The sequence below is a fragment of the Eulemur rufifrons genome, chromosome 20, assembly GCF_041146395.1.
Source record: "Eulemur rufifrons isolate Redbay chromosome 20, OSU_ERuf_1, whole genome shotgun sequence".
Lineage (NCBI taxonomy): Eukaryota > Metazoa > Chordata > Mammalia > Primates > Lemuridae > Eulemur > Eulemur rufifrons.
In genome coordinates, this window is record NC_091002.1 from 10,841,223 (window position 1) to 10,859,004 (window position 17,782).

The 17,782-nt window shown below is 50.7% G+C and overlaps 1 protein-coding gene across 1 annotated transcript in view; it reads left to right on the forward strand.

Annotated features, from left to right (window-relative positions):
• The window catches only part of SLC24A3 (solute carrier family 24 member 3), a 461,900-nt gene that overhangs the window by 277,282 nt on the left and 166,836 nt on the right, over nt 1-17,782 (forward strand). Inside the window, exon 3 of the mRNA XM_069495623.1 lies at nt 4,494-4,570. Coding sequence (XP_069351724.1) covers nt 4,494-4,570 — 77 coding nt within the window. The remainder of the gene's footprint in view (nt 1-4,493; nt 4,571-17,782) is intronic.

The window sequence follows — 17,782 nt, forward strand, 5'->3', positions numbered from 1 at the left end:
AGGGTCTGACAGAGATCAATAATAAGCGTTAGGGGCCTCCCCAAATGAAGCTGCTGCCCCAGTCGGTCTCCTGATTCACGTCTGTGCCGCTGAGGTCATCCGGCAGTGCCCTTTGCAAATGAATCAAAGAAGCTTCTAATGTGGTGGAATCAGATGCTTAATGTAAGAACATGTTACTGTCTAGCTAACTAGGCTGGAAATCTTAACACGTGGGCCCTACCGTGATGGATTCAGAATGCAAGTCTCATCCACAGGTTATTCTGACTTTACACCTGGGCACAGTGCTTTTCTTCTGCCTCCTCCACCTCATGCCCTGCTGCTGTGTGCTAAAGCCAGTTATGCATATGCAAGTTATGGTCTCTCCGTTCCTACACATAAGGTGCCCTTCATCTCCTCTTTTTCAGTTCTTACACAAAGGAAGCTTGGGAGATGCTAAGGACTGGATGTCTGTGGCCCACCCCAAATTCATATGGTATGAATGTCCTGGCTCCCAAAGTAATGGTATTTGGAGATGGGACCCTTGGGAAGTAATTAGGACTAGATGAAGGTGGGCCCCCAGTGTGGGATTAGTGCCTGTATAAGATGAATAAGAGACCAGAGTTCACTCCTGCTCTGACAAGTAAGGATCCAGTGAGAAGGCAGCTGTCTGCAAGCCAGGAAGAGAGCCCTCCCCAGAACCAACCATGCCGGCACCCTGACCTTGGACTTCCAGCCTCCAGAACTGTCAGAAGTAAATTTTGTTGCTGAAGCCACCCAGCCTAAGGCATTCTGTTATAGCAAGCTGTGGCAGACACTGGCATCACTGTGCACAGTCATGCAGATGGTTTTCTTGATATGTCACCTGCAACTCTGTCTAGGACCTTCTCTGGCCCCAGGAACATGCTTGGCTTGGCCAGTGCAGGGCTGAGTAGAAGTATGGAGAGGTCAGTGCCTTTGGGACAGCCCTCAACAGTGACTGATGGGCCTCAGTGGACAGTTCCCCGCTCCTGACCCTGCCATAGACGACTCTGAGGCATGTTTACTGTATCTCCCAGCAAGTTTGAGCCACGGAATCATCTCCTTCCCCTCCCTGCCTCACCTCTCCACTCCACTCCCAATGCTTCCTGGAACCTCTGAGGGCAGACTCACCGCACCGAGGGCAGGAAAAGAGGGCTTCCAGCTCAGTTTTTAGATGTAGTCTCTTCTCATGACTTTTCTTTTTAAACTTAATGCGTAGATAAGAAGGAAAATAAAATATAAAATATATGTAGTGTTTTTGGGAAGTTGTGCATAAATCCTTTGAAACCATTGTCCCAATTTCATCATCCACCTGATGCATGTTTTTTGAGAGGAGCTGTAATGAGAAAGGGGTCGGAGTGGCTGGTTGTCAGGTGGCACTTGCAAGGGGCATATCTGACCTGGTCATTCTTTCCACATGACTCTTGCCCACCAAATAAGAATTTTGTTGTTGTTCTTAAAGACAACTGATTTGAAAGCATTTGACTGGCCCTCCTCTGCCTCCCCAGCCCCTTTCCCCACACCTGCCACCTTTTTCTCAGCCACTGACCAACACACTCGTCCCAGCGTGGAAGCCCCCCAGTGTCGGGTGCTCCATTTGCAGACCCCGGTGCCGGCTACAAAGGAAGGGTGGCTGTCATCACCCCACAGAGATCTTTCACACACTTTCTCATGGCTAGTCGTGGCATCTGATGGCGGAGACACCTTTAATCAAGGGCCAGGAGCTCCCAGCTGGCGACAGATCAGAGACCAGGCCCAGAGAGCAGACCAAGGTTGTCAGGTCACAGCCAAGCCCCCCATTAGAGGGGGAGGAAGGTCCCGGAACAAGCTTCTGTGGTCCCTCCTCAGCCCACTCCTGCTCGGCCAGGACTTTTGGGTGGCTCCTCCGTGGTCTTTCCTGAGGGAGCACTGGCCTTCTGAGTGCTGCCCCTACCCGGCGCTCAGCCGGGAGTCCCAGCGAGGGCCACAGCACAGGCTGGGCATGGAGACCTCTGACCGGACACTAGTCCCACCAGAAAGCGAGGCCCGTGGGATCCGTGTTTTCACTGTTGCTTCCTTCATCCAGTCGCTGTTTGTTGAGTGTCACTAAGATTTAAAATCAAAACGTCTGGATTCAAAATTCAAGTCTCCCACTTGCTGACACGGTGCCTTGGTCCAGCTGTTGCAACCTCTGGCCCTCGGCGAGCTCCCGGGTGAAGTGCAGTGAGGGGCAGGGGGGAGCTGGCAGGGGATGCTCCTTGTTCCCTAAAGCCACGTTACTGGTCCTGGAGAGGAAGGAAAGAAAAAGCCCCTGCCTTGGGCACCTCAGATAAGCAGTTGCACGTGCGCTTCCTCTCTTGGCGCCATCCCGGGCAGGCCGCTGGCTTGTTTCCCATGGCGATGGCTGCTGTGATCGATAATTTCACTTGGCATCCCGTCTGTCCCCTCCAGCTCTGGGGCTGGGAGGATGGTAAGAGCGGTGACCTGTCAACCCTGGGACTGGCCAGTGCGAAAAATCCCAGGGGCAGCTGCACTGAGAAATGTGAAGAGGAGGAAGCCCGCCGCGTCCCCTCTGGTGGTGGGGAGTGCAGGTCACATCAGACCTGCTGTCTGCAGGAAGTCACTCGGAGGAAGAGGGCAGAGTAAGATGGCACATCCCTGCCAGAGGGTAGGGGGACAGCGTGAGAGGTGTCACCGGCCTGGATTGGCTGGGTGTGTGGCCCTACTCTGCAGCTTTCTAGCTGTGGATCCTCAAGTATGTGACCTAATCTTTCTGCCCCTTGGGTTCCTCACCTACAACATGGGAGTAAGAGCTTGTATTGTGAAGAGAAAAGGGGACCGTGGGGACGAAGCACGAGGCACAGTGACTGCCAGGAGCCAGAGTACATGAATGTGTGCCCTGGTCATTCCTCTGCCCCTCACACTAATTTCCAGATCATGGCTTCATTTTGGTCCCCAAAAGGAAGTCCCCCAGACTGCTCCTCGCTCTCCCCACTCATTGACCAGAGGGACTCAGTGCCGCCTTGTTAGAACAGCTTCAGCTTAAATAAACAGTCAGGGGATCATGACATCCCTGTCTTTCCTGTCTCTTCTTTCTTTGTGTGTCTAAAGGATCATACAAAATAGATCAGTGATGAGCTAGACATGTACAGGTGTGCCTTGCTTTTTTTAAAGAGCTTTATTGAGATATCACTGGCATATAAAACTTGTATATGCTAATGTATACAACTTGATCTTGTGATATACATATATATCACCACATTCCAGGTAATTAATATATCCATCACCTCTACATAGTTACCGTGCATATGTATGTGTATTTGTGTGTGTGTGTGTGTGTGTGTGTGCATATGGTGAAAAGATTTAGATCTATCCTCCTAGCAAATTTCAAATATATTATACAGTATTGACTCCCATTCCTTGCCGTGCTTTGGAAGGGGAGCCTTGCTTTGTATTCTAGTTGTATGCTCTGGTCCAAATACCCCATGGCTCTGAGCCAAGACCTGCATGACGCCTTCACCCAGTGCTGCCTTAGAAGCAGAGAGCAGAGCCTTTTCAAGGAGTAGCCAATGGCTTGTGTTGGGCAAATCCACTGGCCAAGCAGGGGGTCCCTCCTACCCCCACAGATTGGGCCCGTGTGTCCTCAGCAGTCATCCATTCACCTGTTAGAGCATCATCTTTGATTCTTCTCCCTTCCTGGCTTCATTGCCTCCCTCACTCTGTGCATCCTGGAGTCACCTCCTGAATAAACTAGGTGCTCCCAAATGCTTGGCTGCAGGTCTATTTTGGGGGAACCCAAAACAAGACAAGTGGCAAGAAGGTGTCATTTTGCACATCTTCCCCATCAACTGGTGATGGTTTCCCTAAGTACCACTGGGGAAAGCCTTGAACACATCATTAGGCTCCCAGGGAAAAGGCTGGGCTGGGGGTGGGGGGCTCATGTGCTGTGCCCTGTAGCACCTGGTGGACGTGTCCTCCAGAGAAGGAAGCCATGGGCTCCCATTGGAGGGACCACAGGAGGCTTCATAAAGGAACAGAGAAGTGAGAACATGGCCACGGAGGTTGATTGGGTTTTATGAGAGGCAGAGAAAGAGGGGCACAGTTAGGGATGGGGGGTGCATGGGACCACCAGTTCACCGTCAGCTTTCATCCCATGGTGTGGGAGCAGCCTGGTGGTGACAGTCCAGTCCAGCAGCAAATAGAAATCAAGTTAGAAAGGTGGGCAGGGGCAGGACAGGGAGGGCTGTTGTAATGTGTGAGCCACTGCACTGCGGGCCAAGTCCCAGGTTCTGCTAACACTACTGTGATTTGTCACCTACGTTCTTATCTGAAGGAAACACTCAATTCTGGTTAAAATTTCATGGATTTAAAGATGTAGGGTTTTTTTCTCATCCAAGTTCGTGGATCCCATATGAAAACTGGGTCTCTAAAACCAGAGCTGGGGAGGCCATCCCAGATCCACAGCACCTAAAACGCTGTCGTGTGTACTGAGCGGGCTTTCTTTCTCTGTTCTGTAGCCCTGCACGAATTCCCCAGGGACATCTTCACCAACGAGGACCGAAGACAAGGCGCAGTGGTCCTCCACGTGCTCTGTGTAAGTACCCTTCTCCTGCGTCTGTCTGGGGGTCTGTGGGGCAGGCCTGGAGGTGGTAGGGGACAGCTGAAGTGCCCCCAGGGGAGTCTCCCCTCCCTCCTGTCCACACACCTGGTGGGGGTCCTTCAGGCCCAGTAGGGGCCACCTCTGAATGGACCATCTTTGAAAGGCCACAGCTTCCTAAGCTGGAAGACGCCTGCTTTGCATTCTTTCCTTCGTATCAGCGCCGAAAGTGCGTCCGACGTCAGCAGACTGACTCTGCACTAACCTTCCTCACTCTCTGCTTTAAACACCACCTCCCTGGGGAGCTCTTTCCTAACCAGCCCTTCTAAAATGCTGTGGTATTCCCTCTACCCCGCTTAATTTTCCTTCACGCTACCTGCCCTTATACAGTTATTTGCTTATTAACCGTCAGCCTCACTCACATGTAAGCACTGTGAGAATAGGGACTTTGTTTTGTACATGGCTTCATTCCCAGATCTGTTCTCAGCCCATGGCAGGGACAAAGCATTTGTTAAATTAATGGATTAAGTATAATGGCAGCCAACACAGCATCTGGCACATAGTAGGTGATCAATAAAAGCTTGTTCCCTTCCCTTCTGGCCCGTTAATGTCCACCATTGTCCTAGCATCTTCCTGCACAGACCCAGTAGGTCTGTCTTTGATTCACCTCGTGCCCATCTGGAGGGTTTGGGGAGGGCGTGAGTGAAGCTGTGTCTGAGGAGTGGCTGGCTGCAGCACCAGAAAGCTCTAGGCCACATTCTGGACTAGCTAACGTCACTGCTTCCCTGTCTCTGTGGCATTCCCTCTCCCCTAGATTATTCCCATTTACTGCTGCGAAACAGACTCCCCAAGTCACTATTTTGGTTTGCCTGTGGGTTCTGGGTATCGAGCATTCAGGAAGGGCACGGTGGGAATGTGGCTTCACAGAATCTGGGGCCTTCGAGGGGCCAACTCAGGTGGCTGGAGCTGGAGGAGCAGGGCTGGCGCACCCCCTTCCAAGTGGGCATCCTCACTCCCGCATCTGGTGCCTGGGCCGGGATGGCTGAAGGGCTGGGATGGCTGAAGGTCCGGCCCAGCTGGCCACAGCACCACAGGTGGCCTCTCCAGTGCAGCAGCCTCGGGTGGTAGGACTTCCACCGGGCAGCCCAGGCCCCAGAAAGAGGGGGTTATACCAACAAGGAGGAAGCCACATGGCCTTTTATGACTCGGCCTCAGAAGTCCCACGGTGTCATTTCCATCGTACTCTATTGCAATCACAAGCCTACTGTGATTCAAGGGAGGGGACAGAGACTTTCCTTTTCAATCCATACCTGAAGAAGGTCCGTAGACACACCCTGGGTTCTGGAGTCAGAGCAGACATGGGCTTGAACCCCACCTGTGCTGGCCTTGCTTCGTGTGTGGCTTCTGGAAAGACAGTGGATGTCTCTGGACCCCTGAGCCACCCCAGGCTCGACTCCCTCTCTGGGTGGAAACAATCAACTTCTCAACTCTTTCCTAACACCTTCTCCCCAAAAACAGCATGAAAAGCCCCTTTTCAGCAAAGACATCATGTAAAAATGCACAATGAATACAGAGAATCTCTGCGAGTACACTGAGCAGTGAATAGGGAGGCCGCCTGCAGCACCGAGGAGCCTTCCCTGTCGCAGGGCTGGGGAGACCCAGACACTGAGTTGAATCTAGAATTCCCCGGTAGCCATTAGCACCCTGATGCCTCGACATCTGCGAGATGAGATTTCCCAAACAGTGCGAGCTTTCACCCTCCTGGGGTGGTGTGGTCTTCTGCAGCTGCAGGGCCCTTTTCCCCACCTCCAGCTCCCCCTACACCCACCGAATCATCAGCTGAAGGTGGAGGGGTGCATTTTTCTTGCCCTTCATGAGCTCAGGGTACCCAAGAAGTCCTCTGCTGTCTGTGGGAGTGCGTTTCCAGGCTGGCGTAAAGGCAAAGTGGATGAAAATGGGGACTGTTCCCCTTAGACAGTTCCTCAAAGAGTGGGCAGAAGCCTGCAGCTTAGCACTTTGAAGTCACTGGTATCTAAGGCCATTCCTGGACCCGGCCCTGGGCCTTGCACTTTAGAACCCACAGGGCAAGGAGTCCAGGGGCTGAGGTCGGTGCCCATCTCTTCAAGATTATACTCCAGGCACGCAGAACCCCAGAATTCCCCACCCAGATAGCCCTGAGCCCACTGCTAAGGCCTGTGCAGTTTCCTCCCTGGGTCCACCTCTTGGAAGGAAGAGACCCAGGTAGGGCAAGCTTTAACTTGCTGCCTGGGTGTCCACATGCATGCACATAGTCCAGAGTGGAGCCAGGTGGGCAGAGCAGGGGGATGCCTCTTCTACATGGCAGAAAGAAACGTTAGGTGGGCATGCTGGTGTGTTCCTAAAGTCCAAGGACAAAATCTTACGTTATCCTACCCACTAGAATATGAACTCTCAACCTGGACATAAGCCTCATGAGAGAAGCCCCTTTTATACCAGGTCTTGCACATTGAACAGCACAAGTTGCACAGTCACTATTTGTTCAGTGTGGGAATGATTATCTGCCTCACCTTCCGTGTTGCCCAGCATGTGTGGGATGCTCAAGAATCATTAAATGAACATCCTTGATGTTAAGAAGATTCTCTGCAAGGGCAAACATTTGGCATTTGAGTCGCCAGCAGGAAACAGATGAATGCACAAGTCAAAGCTACAAGAAGTTAAACACAGATTTCCTGCACTTGGACATCTAGAATGTATTTCCTGAGCCCTGCAGTGTGGTAGTCCTGGGCTGGGCCCTTCCAGACGCCTGAGACACAGCCTCACTCTGAAGGAGCCCACTGTCTTGCGAAGAGAACTGCTGTGGCCAGCAGCTGCCTGTACAGCGTGTGCGGGAGCTCAGAGAAGGCATGATCAGGCACCAGGGAGGCAGGGCTGTGCTGTTCTTGAAGAGTAGGTAGGAGTTTCCAAAGGAGAATAGATTAAAGGGATTCCAGGCAGGAATGAGAAACCCCAGGGACAAGGATATAGGATGTGAGGGTTCAGGGAGCCTGCAGGGAGCAGAAACCCAGGCCGTGGGTGGTGGGGAGCCAGAGTAAGAGGGCAGAGAGGGCAGCAGGAACTTGCATGGAAAGCACCACAAGGTGACTTGGCTGCCGCACTGGGAGGGGTGGGAAGCAGATTCCTGATGGCGCCATCCCTCGGCCACCCCTCCTTGCCTAGGGTTAGGGCTGAATACGGTCAGGCACGGCCAGGAGTAGCCCAGAGTGGTCTGCCCTCCAGTGACTTGAGAAAGACCCAGGCAGGCCACAGAAAAAGGCTCAGGGCCATTTGGGCAGGAGATCCCAGGGTCCCAGGGACCCCGAGGAGCACCCCGGCCTGTTGAGGGTTACCCAGAGTGAGTATGGAGGACTGAACAGCACGCAGCATCTCTAGGCCTCTGAAGAGCTGGGTCTGCCTCACCCAGGCAGGGGAGGGATGGCTTCTGCCGGAGGGTCCCAGCAGGAAGTCCTTCACCCCAGGCTGCCCCAGGGGTGAGGCTGTCCTTTCATGGAGTTAACTGGCCCTAATCACAGATGTCAACCAGAGTGCCCAGTCCTTTCAAATTATACCCTAAAACCTATTCCAAGTTACTGTTTGCACATAAACTCAAACTGTCCCCTACCATTTGGGCCCCATGGGTGCACTTTTCTGCTAAGACTTGAAGCTTTCAGCCTCAGCTGGGTACAGGTCTGGGCACACAGATGGTTCTGAGACCCCCTCAACACAGTCTTTTAAACCTTAATGTCAAAGCCTGCTTCTCTTTTTCTTTTCTTTCATGTAAATACTTCTCTCTTTTGTGTGTGCTTTGTGGAACTCAAATGGCCCATTTCTGGTTCAACTTTCTGAACACACCGTAGCTTTAAGTCTCCCTTGGATCATTCTGTTTCTGTGGAAATCGGAAACCCTATTCCCTGACATTGCACTTTATAAAAAAAGTTTTCTATTCCTTCTGCCTGTTCCTCATGTATGGGTTTTTTACTCGTGGGGAAATCCATGATCTTTACAACTTTTCCAACAAAAGATATCCCCAAGAAAGCACACTTGTCATAGAACTTGTTTTATATCCAGCCTATTACGACACTGAGACACAGAAGGCGGGAGTTCCTGTCTATGAGGAAATTTACACCCTATGATCCATCTAGCTTGCCCCAAATAGAGGAAGGAGACTGAATCATTTTCTAGAACTGTAGTTTGTGATTTATAAATACCTTGTGCAATTTTTCTCATTATCCTACAGGACATAGATAGCCAAATCTTTGCGATTATAAACCAAGCTATACATTTTTTCCAGTAAAAGAAGCTTTAAGTAATCGATATTTGAAATTGTTTCTCAGAACGGTGTGAGCAGCTGTCTATCCTTAGTAGATCAAACTCCACAGCAGGAATAAATACCCACTATGCACCTTGTCAGCTTTCAAGAGTATTCTTTGTAAACTTCAAGCCTTCTTTTCCCATTTTAAATGCAATTCCTCTCTTCTGGCAGGCAGACATTTCCACACGCTTATGTGTAAGGGACTATAAAGTGTCACGCATCTGAAAAGGGTTCCGTCGCCATGACTGAGGCAAGCTCTCCAGCCCGTCTGTTTGGGAGAAGGGCTGCTCACCAGTCCAGCAGCCCGAACCTGCCAATGGGGGTGCAGGGGGAAGGCCATCAGTAAGAATGTTTCTGATGTGCATCTTCATGTTCTAAACCCTAGACATGCTCTGAGACGTCCCATAAGAAACTCGGGAGTCCACGCAGAAGGGACTGTCCCCTCCACTGAGCTGCGGGGGCGGCTGCCATCTGGGCCACCTCGGGCTGCCCAGAGCGTCATGTGTGAGCCCTGTGGGAGGTCCCTGGCCATCTGCCTTAGGCCCCCTCTGCCCAGTGGTGGGGACTCCTGTGTCCACGTCTCCGTCTTCACAGCACCCCAGTGCCCAGTGCCCCTGGGGGGTTCATGGTGAAATAAAGGATGTGGGCTCCCTGCAGGGAGGGACGTGGCGGAGTCCAGGCAGGATGCTAGTGCTGCCGTCACGCCAGGGCTCCCCGCAGGTGGAGGTGCTCCAGGAATGACAACGAGGACCCTTATTGCCATTCCTTTCACTGTCCCCAGGTGATCTGAAGGTGGGGGGTCTCCCGGCCCCCTCAACTCCTGTGCACACTTTTTTCATCCTTCCCCAGCCCAGGAGGCCTGTCTAGTCTGGGAACTGGGGAATCTTGCCTTACAAGTGTACATCCACATGCTCTCTCCCATCCTCAGATCAGCCTCTAGAGTGGAGAGTGCCGATTTCTGTCTCATGAGTCCATGGTGATCCCTTTTCTCCCCGAAGCTGCGGAAGAAATGGATGGCCTGGGAGGAAGGCCCTTGGGACAGAAGTGATGGAAGTGACCAGGGTATGGGGGCAGGAGGGAGGCTGTTCATATGGTATCCTCGCTCTGGTGTGTGGCTTGTTCTGGTCCATTCCAAATTGTGTCAATTTTTTAATAACCCTGGCCTGGCAGAGCGATGGCCTGCACCTCTCCCTCCCTCCCTCCCCACGCAGGCCTTTTTCTCTGTGATGTGCATTTTTGCTCCCGTCCTGGCTCTGATGCTACCTGGTGTCGTGTTTTGTGCCCTGATCTGCTTGTTCACTACCTCCCTGTGCTGGTCAGTTTCTTCGTTCACAACCCCCAGAAGTCTCTAATGGGCACAGCTCATATTTTTCCTGCCTGGCCGTGGGTCACCAGGCCTATGGGTTGACCTCCTCTGGGTCAGGTCTTAACCAGTCGGCATGACTGAACCACACGGCTTCCCTCGGGGGCATGGAGGGCAGAGGAGTCCCGGCTCCCCCGCCCACAGCAGAAGCAAAGGCTGATTTGGAGGTGCTCCCCGAGGCTGGGGAAGCTCTCTGGGACAGCCGAAGTCCCAGGTGAGAGGGGCTCCCTTACTCCCAGCTTGTTGTCCCCCTTTCAGTCCCAAAGGAGGGGGGAGGGAGCTCCTCTTTCTGGAAGGGGCCTCAACAAATGGATTTTGTTTCCTGGGGCCCGAGCTGCTTCCAGTTATTTCTGTTGTTTAATTTTAATGTCTGGAAGAGTGGTTTTCCTGGATGTGTTTCCCCAGGCCCAGATTGCTTTTGTTAAAAGCCAAAGAATAAACCTGTGATGCAGCAGCTCTTGGGGGGGCGGAGGGGCCAGAGTCCCGCAGGACGTGGAGAGGCCCCCTCCCCAGCACCCACCTCCCCCCGCACCTTGTGTATCTAAGCTCACTTTCCCCCTCAGCCCCAAGGGTTACTTTTGTCTTCCTAGGCTATCGTTTTGCTTTTTTGGCTCTGAGACTCAGTTTTATGTTTATAGACCATTGCTGTCCAACAGAACTTTCTGTGCTGTGTTCTCTCTCTCTGCTGTCTAATACGGTAGCCGTGGGCCATGGGCAGCTGTTGAGCACTTGAAATGTGGCCAGGGTGATTGAGGAACTGATTTTGGTTTTATTTCATTATAATTAATATTAATGTAAATAGCCACATGTGGCTAGTGGGTACCCTAGACGGCCAAGCCATGGATTCTAATTCAGCATCTCCTCTCCCTTTGCTTATGTTGTCAACTTGAAAGCAAGAAGCAGAGATGGCCATAGAAAAGGTCGCCAGCAAAGAGGCGCTGCTCCTTACTCAGTACTCTTAAGGATGGCCCCGGTATAGCCATTCAGACAAGCAGGATGTGCAGAAGGCACTGCCAGGCCCCCAGGCTTACTGAAATAAGGCCAGGATGTGATGTTCTGGGAGGAGGAAGGACACCCCGAGTAGGAGTGGGAAAGTGTGTATACGACCAATAAACCGGGGGCCTTGGACCCAATCCCAGAATTTCCCCTGACCTGAGTTTCCACTTCTATAAAGTGGGAACACATAGTAGGTGCTCAGTCAATGTTAAGTTTACTTCACTTTCTCCCCTTCCCAACACCCTACTAAAGGCATCTCACCTGTGCTTGCTTAACCCATCACACACCACCTCCTGTCGTGGGACCAGAGCCAAGTCCATTCAGACACAGCTGCCGTCCTTGTGAGCAACAGGGCTGGGATGTCACAGGAAGCCTCTCTGCAACTGGCATTTCCACCAAGCCCAGGGCTCGGGGAGAGACCACTTGCTGCGGGGGTCTTGAAAATTTTTTAACTGACAAATAGTAATTGTATATATTTATGGAGTGTAATGTGATGTTTCCATACATGTATACATTGTGGAATGAGCAAAGCAGGCTAATTAATTAATATATCCATCACCTCACATCCTTATCATCTCTTTGTAATGAGAGCATTTAAAATGCACTCTTTTAACAATTTTGAAATAGACCTCATTATTAACTATAAAATAGGAAAAGAAGAAGTAAAATTGTCTGCTGACAACATAATCTTATGTATAGAAAACCCTAAAGACTCCACCAAAATACTATTAGAACTGATAAACAAATTCAGTATAAAGTTGTAGGTTACAAAATCAACATACAAAAATCAGTAGCATTTCTATACACTAACAATGCACTATCTGAAAAAAAAAATTAAGAAAACAATCTCAGTTACAATAGCGTCAGGAGTAAATTTAACCAAGCAGTTTTAAAATTTAAGGGGACCTACGTGATGTGGTCAGAAAGGTCCCAGCAACAACTCACTCCTAGGCAGACGTGTTTAGTTAAGGGATTTTACTCTGGAAAAGAAAAATGATTAGAACAGCTTGTGGAATTTGCTGTTTACTCTTGGAAAAGTGCTGAGCATGTCCTTAATTTGTCAGTGTCAACACAAAGCTAAAACCGGTGTCCAGAGAGGATTAGCACAAAGAGAGTAAATTATGTTTGGATACATCCTAAATCACTGCCTCACCCCCTCTCTCATGAGACTTGATTTGAAGGCCCAGGTCGAAGCATGCGGCCCCCTGGCTCCACGAGGCCTTGCTGGGGGGTTGGTCCTGCGGGAGCTGAGCTGGATGTTCAGTGTGATGCTCAGAGCAAGCACGTGGGGGGAAACCTGCCTGAATTCAGACCCGGCTTTTCCACTTGTTGGCTTGTCGCCGAGGGCAAGCTGCTCTGCCTTGCCAGGCTTCAGTTTCCTCATCTGTCACTGGAGATATGGCGCCCACCTCATACATGAAAGCAGGTGTGTGAAGCTCTTGGAGGAGTGTCCGGCACTGAATGAACCATCCCCTCCCTGTCCCCTTAGTGCTTACGAATCGTGTGTACCCCCCGCCCCCAACTTCCACCTTGCAGCCCCTGCAACTCTGGGCTTTTTCTGGCCCCCATAGCCCATTCTACCCAAAGGCAGGACAGCCAAGAAGTGGCCCCCAGTAGCCCCCAGAAGCAGGCCTCAGACGGAAAGGGGCTTAGTGGTGGATAAATACCTCAATTCCCTCGTGCCTCAGTTGTACCGACTGAAACGCGTGTCCTACTCTGCCTCCCAGAGCTCCCCAGGCAGGAAGGAGTGCTAGCTGCCCACTCAGGAACCCGCCTGCTAACCTACCTTTACTAGCTGCTCTTCCTGCCCTGATCATGTCCCTGTTCTTCTCCTGGCACTTCCCGGGGTCCCCCCTCCCAGGTAAATGACTGGCACTGGGGTCCCCACACCAAGTTCTGCTTCTGAGGCACAGGCTTGATAAATATTACCGGCCAGTATTATCATGCAAAGTAGGCCCTACTGCAAAGCCCAGGAGAGGACAGAGATGCAGAATTCTGAGACTCCGGCCCTCGCTACACACCTGCAGAGAAAGGTCCGGCGGAGCCGCTCTGCTCTCACTTCGGTCCGTGTCCTGTGCCCAGCACAAAACAGAAATAAGTCTGGGGTGCGAGCTTTGAAGTAAACAGCTTCAAATCTGATTTTATGAGGGCCCCAAGTGGTAGTGGGAGAGAGATAATTTTATGTTTTATCTCATCCCTTCCCTTCAGTAGAGAGAGAGAGCATGCACATTGTTTAGATACCAAATGTTTACATATGGAGACCAGATACCTGCAGCCTGCTGTATGCGCCTCTTCATTTATTTGTTTAATTTATTACTTGGTCCACCTGTTCCCCACTCCATGTACATTATTTTTATTTATTAATTTTTATATAGTAAATAAACTTTATTTGTTCTTGTGAGCTGACATTGCCAACAGTCACAGATTTGCATATGATAGTTTTGTACTGACCGTGTGTACAATTTATAGGAGTATTATTTTCCTCTGAAAAATAGCAGTATAAAAGCTAAGTAAACAATGAGATAACTGCTATTTGGAATTATCACATGCCATAGCTTAAAGAACTAGTCTTTAGCAAATATTCAACTAATCAGTCTGGATAAAATAGCCAGTCAAATTATTATCGTAATGAATCAGAAAACACTCCATGTATTTTGAATATCGTGCTCAATGGCTTTTGGTGTGTGCCAGTTGTTTGCTGCCGATTCTGCTCTCGGGAGAACCTCAGTACAAGACCTGCTGTTTATCATTCCCTGAGACCTCAGAATAAATGCTATCCAGTGGGGCCTTTTTTGTTTTTTATTCTGTCTACCCTTCCTCTTCCCTCCCCCTACCCAATCTCCCACCTACAATGTTAGAGACTCCAGAAAGGGGTTTCAAGTTGAACAAAAAACCTGGCCTTACAGCAAAGAAGCTTCCCCACCGCAGGAACCTGTATATGCAGTGTGTTCCACAGTCAGTGTCTTGGGGACTGCTTTATTCCTTGAGGATTTGCACCAGAAGAGCTCCTGTGGCCAAGACAACTGTCTTAGGTGGAGTCTTGCAGAAACCAACCCTGAAACCAGGGGTCCAGGGCCAGAACTTCATTCCCAGGATGGTCCCAGGAAGCTCCGGGGGGTGGGGGGAGGGGATGTGAGGCAGAGGAAGGAAGGCAGCCAACACAGCGTGTGTGGGAAAGCCGGCTACCCCATGGCCGGGCAGCTGGAGCTTAACCCCACTGGGGAACTGGAAGATAGTGGAGAACATCCACTTCCACTTATCCCAGCCGGGGTGCGAGGCACCTGGGTGTTTATCCACCAGCAGCTGTCTGTTGTCGGCCGAGGGCTGCTTGGGGGTCCCTCACTCATAGCATGTCCAGTCGCCCCACACTCGGGGGTGCCTAGCAGGCAAGCTCCAGAGCCCTCGTGCAAATGGACGTTGTGGGGTTGGCATGACAGGAGCACGAGTGCCCAGGGACGAGGGTGGGCACAGACAATGCCTGTGACAGCACACTCCAGGTCTGCCCCATATCACGGCCCCACAGAAGGGCACATTGCACCTGTGCCCACCCCTGGAGTCAGCCTGAAGTTCTAGCCTTCCTCCAGGTCTTCTCCCCCCTCCACATTCCGCAGCCTGGGCCTGTGCGGCGAGCATTCAGATGCCACACCAGGGTCCTCCGGGAACGTCCCAAGGCAGGTTGTTTGGGCACAGTTTGTCTGAGCCAGCTTGGAGGTGGGGGGTGGGAAAAGATGTCATGCCTCTCACCAGTGAGCTGTGGGGAGCCTGAGGTCACCCAGTCCCAACACCCCACATGGGAGACTGTCAATGCCCTCCTCGGGTGCACTGTGTCGTCCTCCCGCCCACCCCCCAACAGCTTTCTTTCTGTTCAGCCCCCATGTTTCCTTTCCTATGCGCTTAGCCATGAAGAGCAAGGGTCTTGTCTCGTCCCAAAGCATTTGTTCCCTTCAGCGCATTGCCTCCGGTGCTGTGCCTGACTTTGGACTTGACAATTCCTATTGGCTCTGTCACCATTTCCCTGGATTAGTGTGGAGGTCAAGCGTGCAAAGCCCTGCTGTGCCACGTACTGCCTGCGTGACCTTTAATACTCCAGGCCTCAGTTTCCCCATATGCATGTGGGGAGGAGGCTAGCACCCACCTTACAGAGTTGAATAAGGTGGAGCATGTAACATGCCTAGTCCAGTGCCTGGCCCATAATAGGCACAAGGAAATATTAACTATCATACTATTTTCATTGCTTCTACCCTGCATCACTCTGTGGCCAGTACTTGCTCAGACAGCAACCACCTAAATGATCTTCCTGGATCCAATCTGTCCCCCTCCAATGCAAATTTAGCTCTTCCAGCAGCAGATCAATCTCTTGAGAGCAATGTTGAGGCCATGCTTTGCCCAGAACCCTCCCCCAGTTCTTGCCCCCGCCGTTGGAGGGTCAGCATGGCATGATGGGGAGAGAGTGTGTTTTTAGAGTCAGACTTTCTGGGTTCAAATCCCAGCCTCACCACCTTTTAGGTACATTAATGCTTAAAATAAAACTTATTTTCCCTCTCTGTACCTTGGTTTTTCTATAAAATGAGGATAATGATAGTATCTACTTCACAGGGCTCTCTGTGTAATAATTAGTCAATCCGTGCCAAATGCTTAGAGCTGGACACTTAGTAAGGGCTCAGTGATTATTAGCCGTTGCCATTATTGTTATTTCAGAGTGTCCCCACAGTCCATCTGACAACCATTTTTCCATTATTGTTGTTCTCTTCTCTTATACACCCATGTATGGTGGTTTAACAAGAACTCACTCTTCACTACCCACCAAGAAATCCCAGGGCCTTCCTGCTTCCAGTTCCTGGCTAGGCCCCCAGCACTTTTGGTCTCTTTGGAATCCAACTCCAAGGTCCAGCTATACGTCCTCTCCATGTTGAAGCTTTCTTTTACTTCTCATAAGGAACAGTGAAACTTTTGACAGTAGCACGGATCTCCCCTGACTCAGAATTCTACTTTCTGTTGTTGCCCTCCTGTAACGTGTCCTTCTCCTCCTCCCAGATTGATGGTAGAGAGCTGGGACCATGGCTCAGTGAGCTTCATGTCCCCATAATTCCCAGAATGGCAACTTGCGTGGAGGAATTGCTTGTTGAGCGGGTAGCATGTGAGTGAATGAATGAACGATGTGTGCTTAATATCTTGGTTGCTAAGTATAGAGCCTGTCCACTCAAATGGTGAGATATTTCCCAGTGTTTTCATAAGGCTCTGGGGGTTCCATCAATCCTAAGTCCAACAAGGTGAACTTTTTGGGGCCAGGCCTTCTTCAAGACACACATACGAAATCAAATACTCGAGCTACTCCAGCGTACAAGGCAGGAGAGAGCAAGTTAAAGCCAGAACATGCAGATCTCCCATACCAGGAGTATGCCTTTTCTCTTTCCTGATGTCCGTACTGCCCAGATAGCCTGGGCATTGCAAACTTCCAGGGACAGCAGAGACCTCCCCTGCAAAGATGTGTCTATTTCACAACTTAACCATGACTCACAGTCCTTTCTGAATATTTTCACAAAGACATGGCATCTAAACAAAATTCATTGTTAATGAGGATCACAATGTTCTCCAGCTTCTATTAAGTTAAATTCTTTCCTTGAAGGACTGGCCTCTATCTACTGAGGTATTATTTCCACAACCAAACTCAGTGTCCCTCATATAAAAGGTGCCCAAACATGTCATCAATTAGGGATGGGTGGAGGGGAGGTTTAGGAATGTGGCTTTGCTTTCCAAAGCCCACTGGGCCTGGGAGGCAACTATTGGGAAGTAAGTGGCCAGGTTCATTCCAGACCCCAGGGCTCCGCCCAGTGAAGGCCCAGAGCCCAAGCTCTGTAACACCCCTCTGCGTCCCTGAACTCCCAGCTCATTTTCTGCTCCCTTCAAAGATTCCAGAAGATTTTCCCAAACTGTTCTCACTTCTGGTACGCTCTTGTTCTCACACTTTAAGGAACCTCAAGGGCCCCAAAGATAACTTGCCCTTTCAATTTGCACAGCTCATCTTGTTGAGAAATTTGGAACCGGATCCCAAGGAGCTGGTTCAGAGGACATTTGGAATAAACTCAGTCAACAACCCTCCCAGGCACCATCATCAGGGGCCCAAGATGGTGCCCATTTTCCCATCCCTTTACCCCCAGGGCATGTGCCCTTGACTCCTGGTGGTGCTCTGTTTGATGGACTTAGTTTCTAAAGTTCCCTTCACCGTTTCTCCCAAGAACCCCAGCAGCTGTTTGCAAATAGACTTCTTGATGACATGTCCTTTTGCCTAGAAATCCCTAAGCACATTACAAATTAGGTCTACGTGCAGCCCTCACTACTGGGCCTTTGGTTTGGATGCTTTCCATTGACTCTCATGATTTATCCTCAGAATTCTGAAAGACTCCCTGCTGCTTGCTCGTGAGTAGATTCCAAAGGCAATCACGGAATCTGTCTTCTCAGCTATTTCATTAGCACTCTGGTTGCTGTTGTTTTATGTAGAAAGGTGGAAGCCTGAGGAATTAAT